This window comes from Petaurus breviceps, unplaced genomic scaffold (genome assembly GCF_028583685.1).
Source record: "Petaurus breviceps papuanus isolate PSGF00001 unplaced genomic scaffold, PetGlider_PUasm1.0 90825, whole genome shotgun sequence".
NCBI lineage: Eukaryota > Metazoa > Chordata > Mammalia > Diprotodontia > Petauridae > Petaurus > Petaurus breviceps.
Window position 1 is genome coordinate 17667481 of NW_027187353.1, and position 23614 is coordinate 17691094.

General features: G+C 41.2%; 1 protein-coding gene and 1 long non-coding RNA gene across 8 annotated transcripts in view; one reads left to right on the top strand and one right to left on the bottom strand.

Annotated features, from left to right (window-relative positions):
- NRG4 (neuregulin 4) overlaps window positions 1-12569 on the bottom strand; it is a 64079-nt gene extending 51510 nt beyond the window's left edge. For 2 of the 7 annotated variants that reach the window (XM_069071416.1, XM_069071417.1), the window contains exons 1-3: window positions 12079-12287; window positions 11036-11111; window positions 7794-7887 (exon numbers count right to left, since the gene is read on the bottom strand). In XM_069071416.1, the coding sequence (XP_068927517.1) occupies window positions 7794-7887; window positions 11036-11111; window positions 12079-12162 (254 nt within the window). In that variant the 5' untranslated portion in view covers window positions 12163-12287. The other 5 variants (XM_069071414.1, XM_069071415.1, XM_069071420.1 and 2 more) reach the window with 4 other exon arrangements.
- On the top strand, window positions 12176-19601 carry LOC138148625 (uncharacterized). The gene is made up of 3 exons (XR_011165105.1): window positions 12176-12300; window positions 13164-13265; window positions 19488-19601. It is a non-coding gene; the product is annotated as an uncharacterized lncRNA (long non-coding RNA).
- Window positions 19602-23614: the final 4013 nt, after the last annotated feature.

The following is a 23614-nucleotide window of genomic DNA, read 5'->3' on the forward strand; positions in this document are numbered from 1 at the left end:
ATTTCCAAGTCGTTACCAAATCTGGTCATTTTTTTTCTCTATGGCACTTATCCCATATGTCCCATTCTCTCTACTCACACAGCCACCTCTGTAGTTCAGGGCCTCACCTGGACTAGTGAGATAGTCTTCTAATTTATCCCCCTAACTCAGGTTTGTCTGGCTAAAAATCCTTCCTCTCCGGAGCTGCCAAAGTGATTTTTCTGCAGCATAGATCTGACCATGCCTTTACATTATGTCTAGATCAAATATAAACTCCTGATTGGCATTTAAAGCCCTTCCCAAGTTGGTCCTTTCCATCTCTCCAGTCTTAACACATTACTTTCCTCTATGCATTCTATGGTACAGCCACACTGGCCTAATTACTGCTTCTCTCAGGCCACTCTATCTTTATGCCTCTGGCTCTTCTTCATGCCTGGAACACTCTCCTCACCAACATTTAATGCTCAGAATCTCTCGCTTCCTTTAAAACTCAGTTCAACCACCATCTCCTGGAGGGGCCTCTTCCTGCTTGTTCCCTTCTTGATAAGGCTACCTTCCATCCTGTACAAAGCTAATGAAAAAACAAGGCTCATCCCTCCAAGGCATCTTCTACAGAAATAACACATTCATCAAAAAGATTAATAGATGTTCCCATAGCATATGATAAATAGGTTAGAAATGTGTAGAAATACATTTGGGATAGATAGACCTCATTTCACAAAGCCAAAGCAAATGCTGACAGCAGATATATAGCAGTGGATTGGTTGAACGTGGACAAAAATGGCTATGAAATAGCTAAAAGCCAAGAGTGGAAAAGACACTTCACGGGTGACATCATCATTGACTGAACCAACAATATGTTGATGTAGAAATATCATACAAATGGATGAGTCCTATGGATTTGTTTATAGGAATGAAGGAGTTCATGATTTCTTTTTAGAGGTAGGTCATTGCCACCAGAAATTACAGAAAAGAGTTATCCCTAAAGGCACCCAGCCTTATTGATCAATGTGCATTGGGGAATGACATGGTGGAAACTGTCCAATGTATTACTACATGTTGCAAAAATTTAACACCTACTGGATGCCTTGGAAGACATAATCAGGTGGTTAGAATTATCCATTCAAAGCTTACTATCCTTTATAAACTAACACATGCCATTTCTCCATACTACAAATATAAACACTGAAACAATCCTTGAGAACTCAACAAATATACTATGCCAGAAGCAAAGCATCATTACAGATAGCACCATAGCCCACAACAACCAGAGGCTTAGATGAGTCAAGTGACTTGGCAAGGACCTCACAGTTCATAACTGTCAGAAGCAAACTGGAACCTGGGTCTTCTGAAATACAAGCTCAGTATTTTGTCCACCATTTTATACATACTAAGCAGGTGGGTAGTGCAGTGGATAGCGTACTCAAGACCTAAGTTGAAGTTCAGCTTCAGACACTAATTGTGCAAGCTTTAACATCTGCCTCAGTTTCCTCAACTACAAAATGGGCATCATAATAGCACCTGCCTCTGAGGGTTGTGTAATATATGTATGATAGTGCTTAGTCCAGTCCTGGAACATAGTAGGTGATATATAAATATGAGCTATTATTATCCTTCACCTTCATACCATACTATCTGTGATTACTACACATAATTCAAAATATACTTTTGAAAATGGGGGAAATGGGCTCATTTCATGCATGGAGAAGATAAAATGGAAGTGATAAAAACATGTTGTCTACCTTCAGTTTATGGAGCTTCCGGAAATCTTAAGAAAATTTTTAATTCCTGGAAATGTTGACATTTGCCTGTAAGTTACTCATCCAGATAACACTATATAAAAAATCTCATACATGAGCTTATTGACTGCTAACATAGTATTTAAGGTTTCCTTTCATTTGTAAAAAGGGAACAAATGATGCTTAAGTCATGGTCATTTTGAAACACTGATACATTGATACTGTAGTAGATGGGACTATAATGTTACAGAATCTGCTTTTAGGATGATCACAAAGAAATCTGCATTGCAGTACTGTATGAGTCAATATAGGAAAAATCTGAACACAAAGAAATATACTTCATATATCTTAAAAGAAAACTTTTATAAAAGGTTCATTTGTGGCATTTTAAACATTTATTTGACTCCAAGATGATTCTGTGATTAAATTATCCTTAGCGTAAGATCAATTAATGCTAAGACAGATTCCAATGAATTCCTGATGTCATTGGGTCAAGAGTTTCTTCCAGTCATGCAGATTACAGATCATCCACACCTGCCCATTCTGGGTGACTCTCACCGTATCCTTACATAAGTTCACTACTAGGGGTCCACCACGAGCTGGAGATCTTTCTCACTTTTTCCTGACCTTTTGCTAATTTAGCAGAGTACTCCAGCTGTCTACTTGTCATGCCTTCCCTTACTATCTGACTATCTTTTCTTCCTATCATGAAATTCAGTGATGACATCCCTTACTCCCATCAGCAGAGTAACTCAGGGGCTACATGCTGAAACCTGCTCATACCTACCATGCATCTCTCCACTGCCCCCTAGGAGATACACATTCTAACTCCCCAGAGGCTATTTCCATATCTCACTGATATACAGCAACATTCATAACTTCTTGGTGGATATAAGGAGGCAGGGTTTGGCTGTATACGTGAGGGAGTTGAGGGGCTTACCCAGGGGTGTGCTGATAAATATTTAACAACTGTCTCTCCAAAAGATGTGTGCAGAACATATTTTTCAGTTTAAACTGCCTTTACATTTTCTCCATCGCTTTCTTAAGTCTAAACTCTAGACAATCAACAAAACAATAGATTAAGCCCTGATTTGTAGTGTTTACTGGTTTTCAAGATATAAATATTCACACTGAAAAATTTAACAATTGGCTTTTGTGAGAGTGTGGCCAGTCTTCTGAGACCCTACCTTACTTCTCCCACTGGGTAACATTCTGCCCTTCCCTCTGGATGCTGGAAGTTTCACTGGAATGATCGAAGCTCTACATAAGTCACCAGAATCTGGTTGACTATTGACTCCACAGCCTAGGACTGTGACCCCTGTTTCTGTTGTTTATGAGCTTATAAGACTTATTAATACAATCCATACCATATGATTCTTTCAATTGGCTCAGTCCCAACTTGGTGGGGCTTATGAGGTGGAAAAGAATGTCCCTGATAGTCAAATGAGAAGGTTCATTCTCTCTGTCCTCTCATGTCTATACCACAAGGTGTGGACTGGATTCCTCCATCCCAACCTTTCTTCATGAAATCATTGAATAGATAGGAATCGCCAAGAAGTTATGACTGATCATAGCTTTATGTAGTGATCGTGCTCTTTAGGCTTACTCTTTCAAGAGCCAGGTCAGCTACATCTACCCCTTAGGATTCTAGAGATATCCCTTAGGGGTCTGTGTGTCTTTTCTCTACTGCCATTGGTTTGAGTCCCTTTCCCAGGTGTGTTCTTACACTGATAGGTGCTAGTCAGTTCCATTTAACCAATTAACACCAATTAGCTTCTACAAAGCTAATTTTACTTCAAAGATATGATAAGAACAGAGGTACAAACAATTTGTAACCCTTCTTTCCCTTCAGTAGTGTGGGGGGGACATACTTTCCCCAATACCACCTCAGACTCCAAGTAGAGTGGGCGCAGACTCAACACAATTCCAACATGGCACCTGTTCTACCAAGTTCACATCTAAATGTGGCATTGCTACCAGATGAGTTATCTCAGCTACCAAAAATTCCTAGAATGGTGGAAGGCCAAAAGTTCCCCCAGAATGAGGGGAATGTCTGTTCAGGGCGACAATTCCCAGAATTCACAGTTAGGTTTCAGAGTCTTTCCTTGCCTATAGGGAAAGGCTAACTACCCAGCTACATTAGCATTTAAAAGATAGGCTTGGGGTCAACAAAGCAGGTTTACAATTTCCTGAAGAAAATCTAGCCCACTTTTCTTCTATTCAACTTGGAGCCCAACTCAATGTCTTTCTGAGTCCCATATCTACATATAGATGGACAAGCTCTAGAAAGCATCCATCTCAATGCATGTTAAGACCTGGATGATAGACATTCTTCATCTACTTGGTCTTTCCTGTGTCATTGGACAGGGCAAACTCCTTTAAGGGATTCTAGAGCTCTTTCAGGAAGTTCTGCAGGGGTGCAACATTATCTACAAAAAGAAATATCTAGGGGGCCCTCTGCAACTTGGATTCCATGATGGGATCTCCTCTAGCAGAGAGGTTAACTCACCAAATAGGATTATCTCTAGTGCTATGTCTTCTAAGGAATCTTGAACGATTTTGATGAATGGATGGCAGAAACCTGGTTGTCAAAGAGCCTGCAGCTATCATTTCATTCTATTGAATCAAATGTTTTTTTTTCATAATCAGAAAACAATAAGCGTAATGGAATCTTGTGGTCTCTACACCTTTCAGTTAATTACAAAATGGCACATATGTGGTTGAGTATCACTTACAAAAGCCTGTTTAATTTCAGTAGATTTCTTCCTTTGCCTTTGTTTAGAAAGGCAGCCTACCTCAGGGGACAGAAGGCCTGGGTTGAAGTCCTCCTTTTGGCATACTAGCCATGTGACCACAAAGTCCTTTACCCACTCAGTACCCCTGCCCAGTTCTAGAAGACACTCAGTTACAGAGCAGCAGCTCATCTCCGTTTTTGGAAGAAGCATCCATACTGAATACACTTAACACCAGTTAAACCAAGGAGCCAGAAAAACCAAACCAAACCAAAAACTCCCCATCATTTATGGTTGTGACTTGCCCCTAAACGAGCATGTGTCATGCAAGCCAGTTCCCAAATGAGCCAGGGGGCTGTGATGTTTGGCCCCATCTTACCCCGTAAATGAATATGTTCATTTAAACAGACAACGTGACTATTACTGTCTTTGACTGAAAGTGTCCTATAATCTCTTAAGACAGCACCTCTGGTAGAATCAGCCAATCAGCAGTATGTATTAAGCATCAAATATCTATCACACACTATGCTAATTGATGGGGATACAAGAAATAAAAATCTCTGCCCTCAAGCAGCTTAAATTCTCTAGGGGAAGACAACAGATGTATACACAAAGATAATCTTGTGCAAAACACCTACAAAATAAATACAAGGTCATTTTGGGGAGGAGGTCCTAGTAGCTGGGAGATCAGGAAAGTTCTCATGTAGGTGGTAGCGATGGAGCTGAGTTTTTGAAGGAATCTAGGGATGCTAAGGGAAGGAAGGTGGGTGTGCATCCTTCATCTAGGGGGACAGAGGCACAGAGAAAGCCAGTTTGACTGGATTAAAGAGGATGTGATGAAGGATAATGTATAATGTCTGGAGAGGTAGGTTGGAGATAAGTCTGGGAGGTCTGTAAAAGCCAAATGGAGGAATGTGTGTTTGATCCTAGGGAACCAGTGGATTTATTTACAGAGCAGAGATTACAACTTTGGCAGCTGTACTGAAGATGAATAGGAAATGGGTCATAGGGTGTTGTCAAGGATGCAGAGAGAGCTGACCTTACAAAACAGAGCCATCAATGCTTAGCCCTTTTCTCTCACATCAGTTCGATGCATACCACTTTCCATATAGACACATACAGCACTGGGGAGCATAAATATTAACACAAAGGGAAAGCCATCTAGGTAGCCAGACTCCACAGGGCTTTGGTGTTTGGCCCCAACATTTTACCCACTCCTCTTTATCTACTTTCTTCCACTATCATTATCTCTTCAGTCACAGTCTATATATAAGGGCCAGTTTAAGGAACACCAGCCAAGAAGCTGAGCCTCTCCCTGCTTCTTTCATACTGTCTATGGGCAGCCAAAGAGTGGGAGAGGCTGATGCCCTCACTGAGGTCACTGGCAGTAGCAGCAGCTGTTGCCTTCCCACCCTCACTGCTGATCTCATCTGCCTCCCTGATTGTGGTAATGACTACATTATTCTAATTCTGAATCCTTCTTGCAGGGATTGGCCAAATGGTTTTCATCAATATTTCTCTACCTCTCCAAGAAGCCTCAGTTAAAGTAGCTGCTAAAAATAAACCAAAACACTTACTAGAATGAGAGTAGTTAATACTAAAGAGACATTTAAATGGAGAGAATCAAAGGGTTAGGAGAAATCTTAGGAAGTCACCCTGCCTTTGTAGAGTAATTAAACCATTCTGAGCAGATGTGCTTCTCTCTTATTTTTAATAAAACCTTCAAAGAAAGAAGTTAAACAACTTCCTCCATGAGATTTAACTTAAAAACCCCCCTTAAGTACTTTCTACTATCAAATCTAAGAAGATGCAATTAAAATTCTTTGTAGTTCTATGCTTTTTAGAAATATAGGACACTATTATCCATAGGATAGACCCTAAACTATTATTGAGATAATGATTGGGTGATTTCTCTTCCCTTCCCTCCTCTAGCGTAAATAATGCCACTTTCTTTAATTTTTCATGACTTACTTTAAAAGAAAAAGTTTTCATCATTATCCTCTGGACCCATACCAAACCCTCTATAGCTCCCCTGAGTAGAGGAGCGGAAACCTGAACAGAAGACATTCGAGTAAGCACTTGTCTACCGCCAAGGAAAGCACTCTAAAGAACCTGGGGGCACTTAGCTACTATCATCTTATTTATACTCTGGTCTATTTCATTCACCTTTTTTTTTTTAACAACAGTTTTCCATTGTTGAATCATACTCTCTAGTCAACAATGTCTTAAACCTGTTTCTACCATGTTCACAGGAAGCCCTTCCATATTTTGTGATTTGTGTCCCCCTCCATCACTAAAAAAAAAAAAAAAAACTCCCAAAGAAAACCCTAGTGTTTAAAAACACATTAGCTATCGAGGCACCAGCCTCCTGTCTGCCTTGCTGACAATCAGAGATGCAGTTACTTTTCCTCTCAGTTCATTTTCTTTCTGAAGAGGCTTCTTTCTTTTTGTATTGATAAATAGTGACCACCAGAGGGCACTTATACTGATGAATATTGAGCATATGGGAAAATTACTCACTCTGGGCCTGTCTGCACTGCTGAATTCTCTCATGGGAAAATCATTTATGCCCAAAATAGTGTGGCTTTTGGAAACTGCCAAAATCTACAGAGATTTCACTGTAACTGATGATAAAACAATTTGATAGTACTGGTAATTTTCCACCTCCAGTTTTCAAAGAGCATGTGATAGCAAAGTGGAAATAATTATTAAGTGTGAATTTCCCCCCCAAAAAAAACACATTTTTCTCTAAAGAAATGCCCTAAGTAACCCCTTGTGCCTTTCCTTCTTGACCTTTGTTTTGTCACTAGAAATGATAGATCCCAAGTTCATATTGCTTTACTATTTGCCGAGAGCTTTCTTCCTCATAACCCTTTTAGGCAGGTAGCGAAATTCTTACTACCCCCATTTTAGAGGTGAGGAAACTGAGGCCCAAAGGAGTAAAATGACTTGGCCAAGGTCACAAGAGCTCATAAGTAATAATCAGGCCTCCTTATTCCAAATCCAAAGCTCTTTTGACACACTGGCATAACAGGAAAAGTGCTAGAACTAGAGTAGAGAAAACCTGGGTTCACATCCTCCCTAAGATACTTATTAACCATGTGGCCCTGGGCAGTCACTGAGCTTCTGTGTGCCAGTCTCCTCATCTGTAAAATGGGTAAGATGGTATCTACCCCCACAGGGCTGTTGTGAGGACCAAATAAAATGTTTAGAGATCAAGCTTTCAATTGCAATCTAAGTTCTCATTCCTAATCAAGTTTCTAACTGATCAAGTTGCTTAAAAAAAAAAAACAAGGTAAAAGATAATGTTATAAAATGCACTCCAAAACTACCTTTCACTCACCTACAAAATGGGCTGGGAACAGTGGGTATCACATAACAAATCCCCCCATTCAGGCAAAATGACCTGTGACTGGGGCCACATGGCTCTTCATGATCTAGAAAAGAAACATATACAGAACCCAGAGAGACAGTTAAGATATTTGGGGTATATATAGAGAGAGAATTAATTTTTTTCTTAACACAATGGTAAAAAACCAATCCATTTCTTAGATTTAAGCATTTAACCTATCAACAAATATTTATTAAGAGCCTACTATGTGCTGGGCATTGTGCTAGGCACTTGCAAATACCCAGACAAAAATGAACCAGTCTTGCCTTCAAGGAGCTTACATTCTGTCAGGAGAAAGAGTGAGCTGAGAGACAGATGTGAGATGTATTGTGGACATACAATTGACAACTGATCAGATTCTACAGTGACAAAGAGTAAGGAGTTGGGGAAAGGTGCAGGGTTGTGAACTTGATGGTGCCACTAAGGGCAATAAGGAAGAGGGAACAGTTCTGGGGAAAAGATAATGGGCTTTGTTCTGGATATGTCATATCTGAGATGTCCATGGGACATCCAGAGATGCCCAAGAGGACGCAGGTGATGTGGGACTGTAGCCCAGGAGAATGACTAGGGCCAGAGAGATCTGAGAGTCATTTGCATAAAGATAATTATGGAATCTATGGAAGTTGAAAAGTGACTAAGAGAAAGTCCAAGACAGAGGCTTGGGGGACACCCTCAGTTAGGAAGCATCTGTGACAATTGCCTGAGAGAGAGTAGCGTCCTGAAAACCCAGACAGGAAGGAATGTCCAGAAGCTTCAGTTAAGGATGAAGATTGAGAAAAGGGCATAGGATGTGGCAATTAAGAGATCAGTGGCAACTTTGGAGAGAGCAGTTTCAGCTGATCGATGATATTTGGAAGCCAGACTGAGGAGAGAGAAGAAGGAGGAGTAGAGACACTATTCTGCAGATGCTTTTCCTAGGAGTTGGCCAGGAGAGGGAGGAGAGATATTGGGCTATAGTGCCCTTCACTTCCTCTCCTCTCAGTCAACTCTGTGTAATCCTACTTCTGGCCTCAGCATGAAACTTCTCTCTCCAAAGTTTCTAATCCTCTCTTCGTGGCCAAATCTGATGGGCTTTTCTCTTTCCTACATTTCTCAACCTCTCTGCAGCTTTTGCTTCTGTTAACTACCCCAGGGCTCTGCCTGGATATTCTCTTCTCTCTAGAATTTCATGACATTTCTCTCTCATTTCTCCTTCTGCCTCCTAGCTTATTATCCATCTGCTAACTGTGGGTTCTGTCCTGGGCCCCCTTTTCTTCTCTCTCTCAAGTTTCTGTTTCAGTGACTTTATCAGCTTCCCAGGGTCAATTAATTCTATACAGATGACTCCCAGATCTACATATCCAGCATTATTTTCTCCCTGGAGCTCCCAGTCCCACCCACATCACCAATTGCCTACTGGACATTTTGAACTGGATGTCCTGTAGGCATTTCAAACTCAACATGACTGAAATAGGAAATAGAATTCATTAACTCTCCCCAACCCCCCTGAATCCATCCCCCAATGTAATTTTCCTTTTTCTCTAAGGCACCAGGATCCTTCTAATAGTATTGGAAATCTCACTCCCCTCACATATATATATATATATCCAATCTATTTCTGAGTCTTGCCAGGTTTTCGTTGACAATGTGTCTGCTGTCCATGCCCTTCTCTTCACTCATAAGACCCTAATTCAGTTCCTCATCACTGCTTACATGGAATACTGCAATAGCCTATTTTCTAATCATTGTCTGAGTTGCCTCCAGTTTTCCCATTTTCAATCCACTGTTCACCCAGATACCAATTCTATCCTAAACGATATGTCTGACCATGTCACTTCCCTGCTCAATAAATCCCAGAGATGCCCTAGTACCTCTAGGATAGCACACCCACTCTGCAGGTATTTAAAGGCCTCCATGACCTGGTCCTAGCAGACTTTTGCAAGCTTATTATATCGGGTGTCCCAAACATCTCAGTGCAGCTGTAAACTTTAACAACAAAACTCTACTAAGATTTTGGGAACATCCCGTATATTATACCCTCTGTAGTCCAGTCATTCTTTCTGTCCTTCACACCTGAAACTCCATCTCAGATCCTTAGGGGAGACACTGCTCTGCCTCTTAAGTATCTTGTAGCTTCTTTCAAAGTTCTGCTCAAACAACCCTTTCTCCTTGCTATATGTGGCTTCTGATCTCCAGCTGCTCATACCCCCAGAAATTACCTTGAGTTTATTTTGTTATTGGTGTATCTGTTGACTCTCCTGATAGAATGGAAGCTCCTTGTGGATAAAGACTGCTTCATTTTAGGTTTGAATCTTTAGTGCCTAACCCAGTACCCGGCACCCAATAGTACTTAATAAATACTTACTGATGAATTGACTGCTTTATAATTATTACTCAGGACAAAACCTTCCAAGTTTTGAAAAGTGAATGACCTCTGATGGAAAATTAAATTAAAAGTAGAATACAAGAAAGTCCTGGTCTTGAACATTGAGGAGAATCTGATTCATTATATTATGAATATTATATAAAAGGGTAAAAACTTAAGGAGAAAATAGAAGTCACCTCAGCAATTCCACAAACAATGTATATGTTGTCTGGTCAAAGTTAGCCAAAAATTAAAAGCCAGAAGAGGAGAAGCTAAATGGGCAAGTTTATTTTTAAACAAAGATATTATATTCTCTTAAACAAATTCTTAATTGAATGTTTTTGACAACCCACTAAGGTAGCTGAAAAATTGCATAGTAGAGGTAACATTAATTTGGAATCTCTGAGGTCAAGCTCTATAAGTATTCCAATGAGGGTGGAAAATAACTATATATAACTTCTCAGCCCAAATCTACATTCTTGTTTTTCCTGGATCACAACCAGACATGTCTGAACACCGAATATTTTCCCCACAAAGAAAACTGATCTAACCTGAATCACTATCTCTGAATCTATTTTTATTCTAATTTCATTAGTCTGTTGATTAGGAAGCCGGTATCAGAGACAGAATAAATTATAAGTTACTCTTATGAGTTAACCCAACAAAATACCTAAGTTTCAGATTTTCCTTTTATACCTGGGATTATTTTGCAAACATTATATATTCCAGCTATTCTAACCAACTTCAGATTAAGGTGGGTTTTCATTTCAAGAAAATGTTTTTAGTTTTATAAATATAGCAAATGCTTATAAAAACATTTTATACATTTGATTTAAAAATACAAACTTACAAGAAATTACCTGTTGGCATCTTATTTTCAAAGTGGTATCATTCCCAATCAGAAGGTTAGGGTTGAAAAACAGCACCTGAAAAAATGTTTAAATTTCAGCATCTTCCTTACTTGGGGTAATAAAATGGACAGTGCTTTAAAATCACTCCTTAAAGGCTAATTCATGCAAATAACTAGCTCATTTGTACCCATAATGGCATAAACAGATTAATTGAATAGCATATAAGTACCAAGCAATACAGCTTATCTGAATAGGGAAACAAAAGAAATGTACTTGTATGGACTAATTCTACCGACTTGACAAGTTGAACTATTATTTAGCTAAAGGCATTGAGAATTCCTCTTTGAAGAGAACCCAGAGTGTATTTAGCACCCCCGATAGCAAAAACCATATGGAATTATACCAACAGTTTGCTTTCATTCCTAAAGTCCAAAAGTTTACAGGCTGTTTGCCTTCTTATGGACAATTTAATTGGACTTTCTACATTCTACTAGAATGGTCCATTTTTTTAATTTTTCAAGTACATTTCTTAACTTTTCTACTTTACTGCAAAGTAAACTTTTCACAGTCCACTTAAGACTCAGGTCTTATAATTCCAACCAAGTCCTATGGGGAGGTAGAGACGCTAACTGACAGGCAGCAGGGTGTATTTCAGCAGCCCACATACACGCTATTTTTTAAAACTTGTTTTGGTATTTAGTAAAGCGAAACGAGAAAGTCCCGCCAAGACAGGCTTACACACAAACCGAGTCACTGAGAGGCACATTTAAAATGATGGCGTGTACTTACATTAGGAACATTAGAGGTCAATTCTACTTAGAGGGGCATTCCCGTCTCTGTGTTCTTTGCCAGGGCTTAAAAGAACTCTGAGTCAATCGCTCCAGTCCTGACACAGGTGGCTTTCCAAGGTCTCCACCCACGAGCAGGCTTCCTGTCCCACACAGGCATGCTTCTATCAACTCTACCCCAGCTCTGAAAATAAAGCCATCCCGAGGAGCAAACTGCCGGACGCCCAGGAGGGTTTCCAGCAGAAACAGCTTACCTCAGGCACAAAAGAAACTTGCTCGGGGAGGCAAGGGTTCAGAACTTTCCAAACACTGGGAACTCTGGCGGCGGGCGCTTGCATTTTGTAGCTGATGTCAAAGACCTGAGTCTCATGGTTGCAGGGTTCAGTGTGGGCGAGGCTTAAAAGCCGAAGGTGGAGGTGTGCCCAGAGGTCGGCCACAGGCCGGGAAGAAGGCGCCCCCCTCTTTTTGTTCACGTGGTTAGTATTGCCAAAGGACCGGAGTCATCTTCAGGAAAGAAGGTGTGCTACCCCCGGGACTTCCTCACCTGCCATTCAGCCTTGGCATGATCGCGGCCATGGTGACCTTGCATTTCTGGGAATTTCTGGCTTGGGAATCCCGGAGTCCGGTGGGGTTGGAGAGCAGTGCAGGGGATGGACTGTGTACCACGTGCTGCTCATTTCCACAGTTCTTAAAAAATAAAAAGGCAGCTCTACACAAATGACCGCTGGGCCCAGAATAAAGATGATTAAATAAGACCTGGTGGTTTTATTTCTCACAGAAAAGGATATTGGGTGGGTGGAAACCAATACACTGGCTACAGAATTCAGAGATCTGGATGGGTCCTCAAAGTCATTAAGCCCAACTGCCTTATTTTACAGAGGAGGAAACTGAGGCCCAGACAGGGGACTTGCCCAGGGTCATACAATGTATGAGGAGGGACTTAAACCCACCTCTCCCCGACATCAAGCCCAACAATCAATCAATCAGTAAACATTTATGAAGTGCCTACTACATACTCAGGGCCAGGGGTACAAAGAAAGGCAAAAAACAGTCCTTGCTCTCAAGGAACTGGCAGTTTAAAGGGGAGACCACATGCAATTATATCTACTGTCCCTTTTGCGTTACAATTTTTTTTTTTTTACAAATTTAACAACTGAGATTCAGTAAAAGTAGGTGACTTGCCTAATGAGGAATACAATGCTATGGTGTATCGGTGACTACTGTGTCATTAAAATAGACACATGGGAATTAAACTAGCATTTCTTTTTTAAAATTTTTATATATATTTAATTTTAAACAAGCATTTGAGTACGTATTATGTGTTTGACTCTGCCGCTAGGTAACAGTGATAGGACACAAATGAAATAGTCCCTGCCTTCAGGAAACTTGTTTTCTATGGGAGAAAAATATCTACACTTATTGGACAGAAAACAGAAGGAAAGTAAGTACAGGGTCATTTGGGAAAGGGAGGCACGTGAAGCTGGAGGGGGGAGGGGTGCCTAGGAAAGTCTGACATTGGAGTTGGAGCTTTGAAAGAAGGAAGGCATTGGAACAGGCTGAGGTGAGATGCACAGAGATCCCAAAAGGCTATAAGTCATGCCAAGTGAGACCAACTCAAAAGAACAATACCCATGTAGATAGCTTTCAAAAGAAAAAAAATTAAAAATATCAAGAAAGACAATGATATTTGTAAAAACCCAGCTTGGTTTGGAAGGGGAAAGTCTATTATTTATAGTCATTACAATGTGAAAATTGATATTAGTTGACAGTTTAAATCAGAAAGTAAGTTGTTTGAATTTTATAATTTTATTTGGAAATCTAGTCTAGATTTTGCTGGCTTATTTGCTTATTTATCTAAAGGGACCTAGCCAAAGAGGGCCCAGTACTGAGAGGGCATGGTCACTCATTGATCCCGTTTCTGGGCATTCACAACTCAGGCCCTACTTTACTGTGGAGCGTGTGCAATTATTCTAGGACCCAGATAAACTCTTTTCTTCTGCAAGAGGACAGTCCCAGCTGCCCCCACTGCTCATCCCCTCCCTCTGAAATAATTTGCCATTTACACCCCCATTAGAATTGAGTTCCTCGAGGCCAGGGCCTGAGTTTCCCCCTTCTTTGTACTGCTAGTATATGTTTAGCACATAGTAAGGGTTTCATAATTTTGACTGACTGGATTCCCTGGTTCCCATCTCCTTGGGCTAAGTGTGCATATGTTCCCTGGTGGTGACTGAGGCAGGGGTTTGTGTAAGCCTCTAGGTGGGAAGAGAGACAGCAGTAGTGAGGACAGCCTCCAGTCAGGCTACAACCTTGTGAGATTTCCAAAGATCCAAGGGCTGGAGTCCATACCAGGGTTTGCTGCTGCTACTTGGACCAATGCACCAAGTGAATCTCTGTTTCTGCAAACAAGGAAGTGGCTTTGTCCATTAGCTACCCCACATTCAGGAGAGACCTTGGTGAGGAGGAGAGGAATGATGTGTAGAAAAGCTTTAAGCTTGAACCTACCCAGGGCAGCTAGGTGGCACTGTGGATAGAGCACAGGACCTGAGTTAAAATCCTGCCTCAGATACTGGGCAAACCACTTAGCCCCAATTGCCTTTTAAAAAAAATAAGGAATGCTGAACGAAGTGAGCAGAACCAGGGAAACATTGTACACAGTAACAGCAACATTATGAAATTACCAACTTTGATAGACAGCAATGCAATGATCTAAAAATTCCAAAAGACTCATGATGGAAAATGCCATCCACATCCCGAGAAAGAGCTATGGAGTCAATGCAAATCAAAGCGTACTATTTTTCTCTGTTTTTGTTTTGTTTTGTTTTTTCTTTATTGTGGTTTCTCCCATTGGTTCTAATTCTTCTTTACAACATGACTAATGAGTAAATATATTAACTATGATTGTACATATATGGCCTATATCAGATTGCATGCTGTCTTGCTGAGGGGAGGGGAGGAGGGGGAGACAATTTAAAACTCAAAATCGTGTAAAAGTAAATGTTGAAAAGTAAAAATAAATAAGTGAATATTTTTTTTAAGTCAAAGGAGTTTGAGCCCACCCTTCTAAGAGAACTGAGGTGCTGTTCTTGACTGCGGTTTGGGGGGGTATGTTTGTATTTCTGTTCTTGCTAAATTTTTTCAGCAAATATCTCTTTTGTAAAAGCTAATTGATGGGGCGGCTAGGTGGCACAGTGAATAGAGCACCAGCCCTGGCATCAGGAGGACCTGATTTCAAATAAGGCCTCAGACACTTAATATTTACTAGCCATGTGACCTCGGGCAAGTCACTTAACCCCAAATTGCCCTGCCTTCCCCCCTCCAAAAAGCAAAAAAAAAAAAAAGCTAATTGATTTTCATTGATAAAAGTAATAATGAGATTGAGGAGAAACTAACTAGAACTACAGGAAGAATACATGCAATAAGGACTCAGGCTTGATAGCATTCCAAAGATGCCCCGGCCCAGCCCCTCCCCTCCTTCCCTTCCCACCCCAAGAGGAGCTATAGCCAGTCTTGCTCTGGAGTGGGGGAGGGGAGCCCAACTTATCTGTGTGAGGGGGAGCTGAGGTAAGGACTTAAGTAATACACTTGTTTTGTGGAGGGTGTTAATTATGCAATCCTAAATTAAATTAATGAAACTAGGAAAAAGGTAGGCACTCATAGATATTTGCACAATTTCCTTCAAGCATGGGCAGCCAGGTGGCACAGTGGATAAAGTACTGGGCCTTGGAGTCAGGAAGATCTGAGTTCAAATCCAGAATCAGACACTTACTAGCTATGTGACCCTGGGCAAGTCATTTGACCCTGGTTGCCTCAGTTTCCTCATCTGTAAAAATGAACTGGAGAAGGAAATGGCAAACTACTCCAGCGTCTCTGCCAAGAAAACTCCAAATGGGGTCATGAAGAGTTGAACACGATTGAACAACAAAAACTTCACATTTGATTGCACTGAACTCTGCTAAAGTGGACAGCTCTGCCCGTACCTATGGACACGCTGAAGAGTCAGGTTGTTGTAGCTTGCACGTGAAAGGAGGTGGCAGGGAAGGAATCCTGAACATTTCACCTGAACTCCAGTTGGTCTGGCTGCTGGAGGCAGAGGGGTTTTCCCTCACATAATCACGTCAGGTATGCAAAGCATCCTGATGGCTATCTCTTCTAAATCCAGGCAGAACAATTGGCTGCTGCAGTAGGTAAGATCCAGGCTACCACGTGCCGGAGGGAACTCCGGAAAGCTAGGGTTGGACCCTGCTTAGCAGCTCTAGCCTTCAAAAATTCCAAGACTTTTCAAGACAAGGAAGCATGCTCTTTCTCTTGTAAGAAAAAGCCCTCCAATCTGTGCATTAATGACAACGGCTTGGGGGTCAGTGTTATTTTAATGAGGTCAAGGAGAGCAAATCAGAGACCCCCAAAAGGGGCATCTTACAATAAAACAGGGTGTCCCAAAAGTCTTGGGTGCAGCTGTAAGCTCTGAAAGTTTTCTAAATTATTAATGTTGGTGCTTATGGAAGCAGTGACACCAAGCCTTTTGGGACCCCTTGTGTAGATGGCTATTTAATTATCCACATGCATAACTGAGTGGGAAAAGAGTGCTGGACCTGGCACCAGGAGAGACTTGGGTTCAAATCCTCCTCAGTTTGCTCTTTGCTACCAGTGTGACCTTAGGCAGGTCACTTGACCTCTGAACTTTAGCTCTTCCTCTATTGGATTAGATAGCTTCTAAATCCCTTCCAGAACTAGTTCTATGGTGGGATCCTATTCATCATCTGTAAAATGGGAGCATGCTATCAATCAGTTAATAAACATTTATTAAGCACCTTCTATGTGCTGTCCATAGTACCTATTTCACAGGGTTGTTCTAAGAATCAAAAGTGATAATGGAGAACTTTGCAAACTTGAAAGTGCTTTATAAATGTCTGCTATTTAATCCAATTAAACAATCATTTATTAAGTACCTACTATGTGCCAGTTATGCTCTAGGGATTGGGTTTATGAGGACAAGAAGACAAAAAAGGAAAGGTCTCTGCCTTCAAGAAGAAGACATTCTATTGGGAGGGGAGGGCGGATACTGGTAGTGATGGCAGCATTTACACAGAAAATTAAATTTGAAATATAGAGCAAAAAAAGTTATTTCCTAGGTGAGGGTACCAGCAACTGGGGTAGGGATTCAGAGGGGCTTCCTGGAGGAGAGGCACTTGAGTTGAGCTTTAAAGGAAGCTAGGGATTATGAGAGGGTAAGGTGATGAGGGAGTGCATTCCAAGGAGGAGAGACAGAAGAACAGCAATGGCCCATGAAACACCATGTAACCAGAAGAGTATGTGGGCCAGTTTGGCCCAAACACAGAGAGCATGACAGAGAGTGATGTGTAATAAGCCTGAACAGGCTGGCTGGAGCCAGGTTGTGAAGGGCTTCAAAGCCCAAACAAGAATCTGCAAGTAAACCTAGAGGCAAATGAGAGCCATTGGCATTTCTTAGGCAGGGGGAGATGAGGTCAGATTTGTAATTTAGGAAGGTGAATTTGGCAGGTGTGTGGAAAAGAGAGAGACTGGAGGCAGGGAGGTCTTTGATGGAAATCTAGTTCAATGGTGCAGGAAAAGGAGAGAAAAGAGCCTTAACTGGGGTGGGAGCCACATGAGTAGAGAGAATAGAAAGATGGGAGAGAAATGGAGGAGGTGCCAAGACAAGCCTTGGTAACTCATTGGAGGTGATGGTGGAGGAAAAGGAAAGAGTCAAAGATGAATGAGTTTGAGAACCTGGGTGATGGTGCCCTCAGCAAGAGGAGAGAAGTTAAGAAGAGAGGATGAGGTTTGTCTAGGCATGTTTCATGTAAGATGCCTATAAGAGATCCAAGTAGAGCTATTCAAGTGTCTGTTGGTGATGTGGGTTTGCAGGTCAGTGGACAGATTGGGTCTAGAGAGCTGAACCCACTATGACTAAAGAAATAAGAGACAGACAGATCCAGAGAGATAGATAGATAGACAGACACAGAGAGAAACAGAGAGAGAAGGGGAGAGACAGAGAGAGAAAGGAGAAAGAAAGGCAGAGAGAGAGGAGAGGAGAGGGGAGGGGAGGGGAGGGGAGGGGAGGGGAGGGGAGGGGAGGGGAGCCTTTGGGCAAACCCACTAACAGGGACAGGATAAAGACAACAATCCTGTAAAGGAGACTTGGGAGTACACGTGTGTACAGTTTACGTAATCATAATATATTTCTGTAGGTTATGAGGGTTACACAGCACTTTTCTCATGATAATCCTGTGATGTAGGTCCTGCAATATAACTAGGCTCTTTTTTACAAATGCAGGTAAGGACACTCTAGAGAAATGAAGTGATATGCTCAGATCACAGGGTCAGCTACTAAATTTCACCTGGGACACCAGCCCAGGTCTCCTAATCCCAAATCCTCTTTGAACAACTCCAGGTTGCCTCTCCTTTATAGCAACCATTTCAGGTGATGTACGATAAAATAAGAGACATATAGGAATTATTTTCTATCTTACTTAGAAGACCTAAATATGGCAAGAATTTATTTAGATCAGCAGTTCTTGGAGTATGGTCTACAGATACCTGGTGGTCCCTGAGATTGTTTCAAGGGGTCTATGAGGTCAAAACTAATACAAATACTAAGGTGTCCTAAGGTCTAATATGATAAGTACATATATATCCCACTTAAACAGAAACTTTTGGAGGAGTCCTCAATAATTTTTAAGAGTTTATTATAGGGGTGGCCAGGTAGCACAGCGAGTAAGAGCACTGGCTCCAGTGTCAGGATGACGTGGGGATCAAATCTGGGCTCAGATACTCAGCACCACACCCAGAAATAACTGGCCGTGTAACCTTGAGCAAGTTACTTAACCCCGATTGCTTTAAAAAAAAAAGTTTATTATAAAGGGATCGATCCTGAGAACTCTTGATTTCGATAGATACAATCTAAGATCAGCCCACTCTGTCTCTCAGGGAGACCGCAGTATCTACCTTTGTGAGAAACAAGAGGAGGTTCAGGGGTGAGTTTTCACTCCTTAACTCTAATTTATGAGAGGGTAATTGGGCCAAAATGATATCTATCCACTACACACCAGATCCTTGCAGTCTACTAATATGATACTCTTTTTGTGAGGTTCAGAATAAAATTAACTTTACCTTGTCCTCTGAGAGGGAAATACTCCCACCCAAGATGGGAAGTATAACAATTCACTTACTCTTGGCCATCTTAGTCTCTCTCCCACCAGAGACTTATTCCACAAAAGACGGTCATGGAGAGCAAACAATCATTGATCAAAGGAAATTAGATAAGTTGTATATAGTTTACATCAGACAACAGGCTGCACAAGAGTCAGGGAACCCTGTGACTCAGGAACAAGATGGAATCTCAGCTCAACCAAGGAGAGAATAATCTCACCTGAGAAGTCCCCTCTTATCAGTCTCTGGCGGTGCAGGTACTGGGAGTAGAGGCATATATTGGGGTACCAGCTTTCCCCACATGCCAGTCTCCTTGAACTCAGCTTCTCTCTTTCCCAAATCTCTCTGAACTCACATTTCCCTTACAGTACACAACTTCAGCGGCTGCCTGAGCCTACCTGGATGGGCTGTTATATCTAGTGTATTAGTGTTCAAGATTTACTTAAGAAAAGAATCATTAAAATCATGAGCTTATGCATCTTATTTTTTCTTATAGGAAATTAACTTTGGCTGCCAGGTCAAGAGACCCTGCTGCAAAATGATGATGATGACAACAATGACAATGCTGGTAGTTGATATTTATATAATACTCTGCAAAGTGCCTTACGGGTACCATTTCATCTAATACTCATCACCACCTTGTAAGGGAGGGATCATTATCACCCCCACTTTAGAGAGGAGGAATTTTGGGCCAAAAAAGGTTAAGTGACTTGCCCAAGATTACACAGTTAATAAACTTCTGAGGCAGGACTGGAACTCAGGTCTTCCTGACTCCAGGTCCAATGCTCGGTCCATTATGTGCCCCTAGCTGCCTGGAATGATAAATACTTGTTGAATAAATAGGTTTATCATGTGTTCAAAGGCAATAAGAAATATAATTACACAGGCCACGTGGCTCTCTTATTCTGTTGTGCTCGTGATAAGCACTTGAAAAAAAGATTACCATGGAGATAATTGCAGCTCGTGTACCAAAATCTATTGCAAAAAGTGAGGAGATAGAAAAATCCTGTGAGAACCCAACAAGACCCTGTAAATGAAGTCAACATCCACTTACTTGAACAATCAATGATTTCAGTGGGAAAGTAAGCATAGAGGAAGAGGAGGAAAATACAAATCTATTTAAAAGGTGATGGAAGCCTGCACTTGGATGGTGAGGCTGCCAAGGTAGGTTGGAGCCAGGTTCTGAGGACTTTAGATACCAAACAACAGAATCTGTGTCTCAGCCTAGGTGTTAAGAAGTCACCACAACTTATTGAGTGGGCAAGTGACATGGACCTGTGCTTTAGCATCTGTGTGGTAGACGGCTTGGAGAAGGACAACCATTTGGGAGACTCACAGTTGTTCAAGCAGGAGATGGCCAGGACTAGAATGAAGGTGGTGGCATATGAGTGAGGGAGGATGGATTTTTTTTGAGAGGTGTTGTGGAGATAGAAACCACAACAGCTGGTTGGATGGGTGAAGAGATAAAGATCATGCCAAGGATGAGCACCCATATGACTAGAGGAAGCATGGTGGTGCCCTCGACAGAGGCAAGGTAAAGTTGTGGAGGACAGATTGGGAGTTCTGTTCTGGATAGATTAAATTATGATGCCTGCAGGATGTCTTGTTGGAGATGATTTTAATAGAGGATAGGAGCTCAGGAGAGATAACAGGGCTGGATAGTTGGTTTGGGGGTCATCTGCATAGAGGTTAAGACACCCCTGAAAGTTGATGATATCACCTGAGAGAGAAAAGATGTAAAGAAGAAAGCCCAGGACAGAGCCTTGGGCATAGGACACCATGATGATCCAGTCAAATGGCCCAATTAGGAGATAACAGACAGGTAAGAGGGAGTCTTAAGAAGAAGAGGGAAACGATTAGGAAGGGTGGTCAGTAGTTTCAAGAGCTTCAGAGAAGTTCATAGGGATGAGGACTGAAAAAAAAGGCAAAAAATTCTCTTCTTTTTCTTGAAAATAAGACATTTTGTTCTTCTGCAATCACACAATACCTCTCCTGTTGTCCAAGCTCTTTGAAGATCATCCATAAGGGCTCACCAACTCTGGGTCTCTGGAATATCTATAGTTCATTTAACCTGGTCACTTAAACTCATCAAGGGTAGCTAAGTGCTCTTTTGAGAACTCTGTACTTACTTTGGAGGATCAACCTTCTCTGTGTTTTTTGTTGTAGGTGCCCCATCCACCCTGAACAACGGTTCCATGCCTTCTTTGATCCTCCTCTTTTCTTCAATATAGCTTGAACACCCCCCACACACACACACACCGACACACACACACAACAACAACAAAACATCAGTTTGGGTGACTTTCATTTGTGTCAGCTCAGGCCAGCTCCTCTTTGGGTCAAATTGATGTACTATATGCTGATGATAGTGTTGCTTTTGTTCTTTATGTACATATCCTCCAGGTTCCGTGGTCTTCTCCTGATGCTCTTCATCCAAATGCTCTCCATCATGCCCTCCCTCTCTGTTTCCCAAATTCCTTCACACTTGTGTATCTATGTATCTACACTTGCTGTATTTATGTATCTGTACCACTCTGCCACACCATCCTCCGCCATCTTGTTCATTGAGTTAGGTAGGTCATTCCAGGATGATCTGGGATCTTATCTTACCAAGTCTTAGTGATACCTATGAGGTCAAATTTAGATCCTTCTGTTACAAACTCAAGTTTAGTCTTTCCTGCTCCCTATTTATACACATACATCTTAGGCCATGGGTTTTATTGTTAGCTCTTTTCTCTGATTCTGTCTCCTTTAAATTTTTGGATGAATAGCTTTCCAGAACTATTCTTCCTGAATTTTAGCTACTCTCCCTGATATCTGCTTTGGAGGATGTGCATACAGCAAGCAGATTTCCCCCCCTCTCGTTCCTTTTCCTATTTAAATCCCTTTTAATTAGATCTGCAAGATTCCAGGAAAATCCATTAAAATTTTTTACTGATATCTTTGGTTTTTATATGACCTTCATTTCCAGATATCTCCTTTCTAACTCAGTGAACCATCCCTTAAACTAATGAATAAAAAATAGTCAGGGAGGGAGCTTTTCAGCAAAACTAACCTATACTTCAGCCCAGTATGACAGTATATGAAATGTTCCATGCCTATGTTTCTCCACCTCTGAAAAAAAAGGGGGGGAGGGAGGTACATTTTCTTGGCATTTTTTTCTGGGGTTTAAGCAAGGTCATTATAATTATGCAGCGTTCAGTTTCACTTTTTTGTAGTTTCTATTTACATTGTTATAGTCATTGTGTATGTCATTTTCTTGGCTCTTCCTTTTTCACTCTACATTGATTTGTACACATTTGCCATATTTCACTTAATTCTCCATTATTCCTTAAGGCACAGGTAATGTTCATTACATTAATAGATCACAATTTATTTAGCTATTCCCCAGTTAACACAAAACTACTTGTTTCTGGTTCTGGAGATCCATCTTACCAATCACTCAATAAATATTTATCAAGCACCTACTATGTGCCCAGCAATATACTAAGTGGTAGGAATACAAAAAGAGGAAAAAGCGTCCCAGCCCTCAAAGGAGCTCACAGTTGAATGGAGGAGGCAAAAAGCCTAAAGACATGTACAAATTAGCTGTATACAGGATAAATGGGAAATGATTAACAGTGAGACTGCACTCGAATTAAGAGGGGTCGGGAAAGTCTCACCATTTCTTGCTGGGTACATTCCATCCCTTGTCAGAAACTTACTGTTTCTATACTTTAGGTCATGGTCCAGAAATCCAAATTTTGTTTTCAGATACCATCTTCCTAATTAAGGACTCACTCCCCAAATCTGCCTTTCTCTTCTGAAGCCATTGGCTTCTGTCAGTGTTAAAAGAAGCACCTCCTACACCCCCTTATGCATCTTCAGTTTTTTGGTCCAAGCAATGCTTTCTAAATTCCTTCTGGTCGTATTATTGGTGTCTATGTTTATTTCCATCCAGTTTGACAAGTCTTTTAAAATTCCCTGCCTGGTCCTGACCACATGCCTTGGGAAGACAGCAAGCATATTTCTCTATTATTGTTATCAGCTCGACAAGGAGCTTCTTCAGTGCCCTCTGCCAGAAGTCGCCAGTCCCCACAATGCATCTCTTCTTCTTACTGGATGGCAACTGCTGATCATCAATAAACATCTATTAAATACCTAGTGTGGGTCAAGCATTGTGCTAAGCATAGGTGATACAAAGACAAAAACGTCAAAACAATCTCTACTCTTGAGAAGTTTATTGTCTATCTATCATTACTCCTTAGGACAACTGTATCTGCTTCCTTCTTTGGAGGGTCCAGTCCTCTCCCCTCCAGAAAGGCCCTTTTATTATTTTTCTGAGGCGCCCCTCTACCCAGAAAGAGTTGGGATTTGGAATGCAGTTGTTAAGCCAGAAGAGAATATGGAAATATCTGATCGTCAGACGTCAATTATGCCACATTGGTTTTCTCTGCTACATTGGTCCATGCAGATGAACCACTGGGGCAACTGTGTGCAGTGTAAAGTCTGGTCACTATGTAAGGCATAGCTGCCTAATTGGTATTGGAATAATTTAGGTTAATTGAGCTGACAATTCACATGGAAGACCAAGTAGAACAATTAGATTGGAAAATAAGTGTTTAGCACCATAAAAAAAAAAAA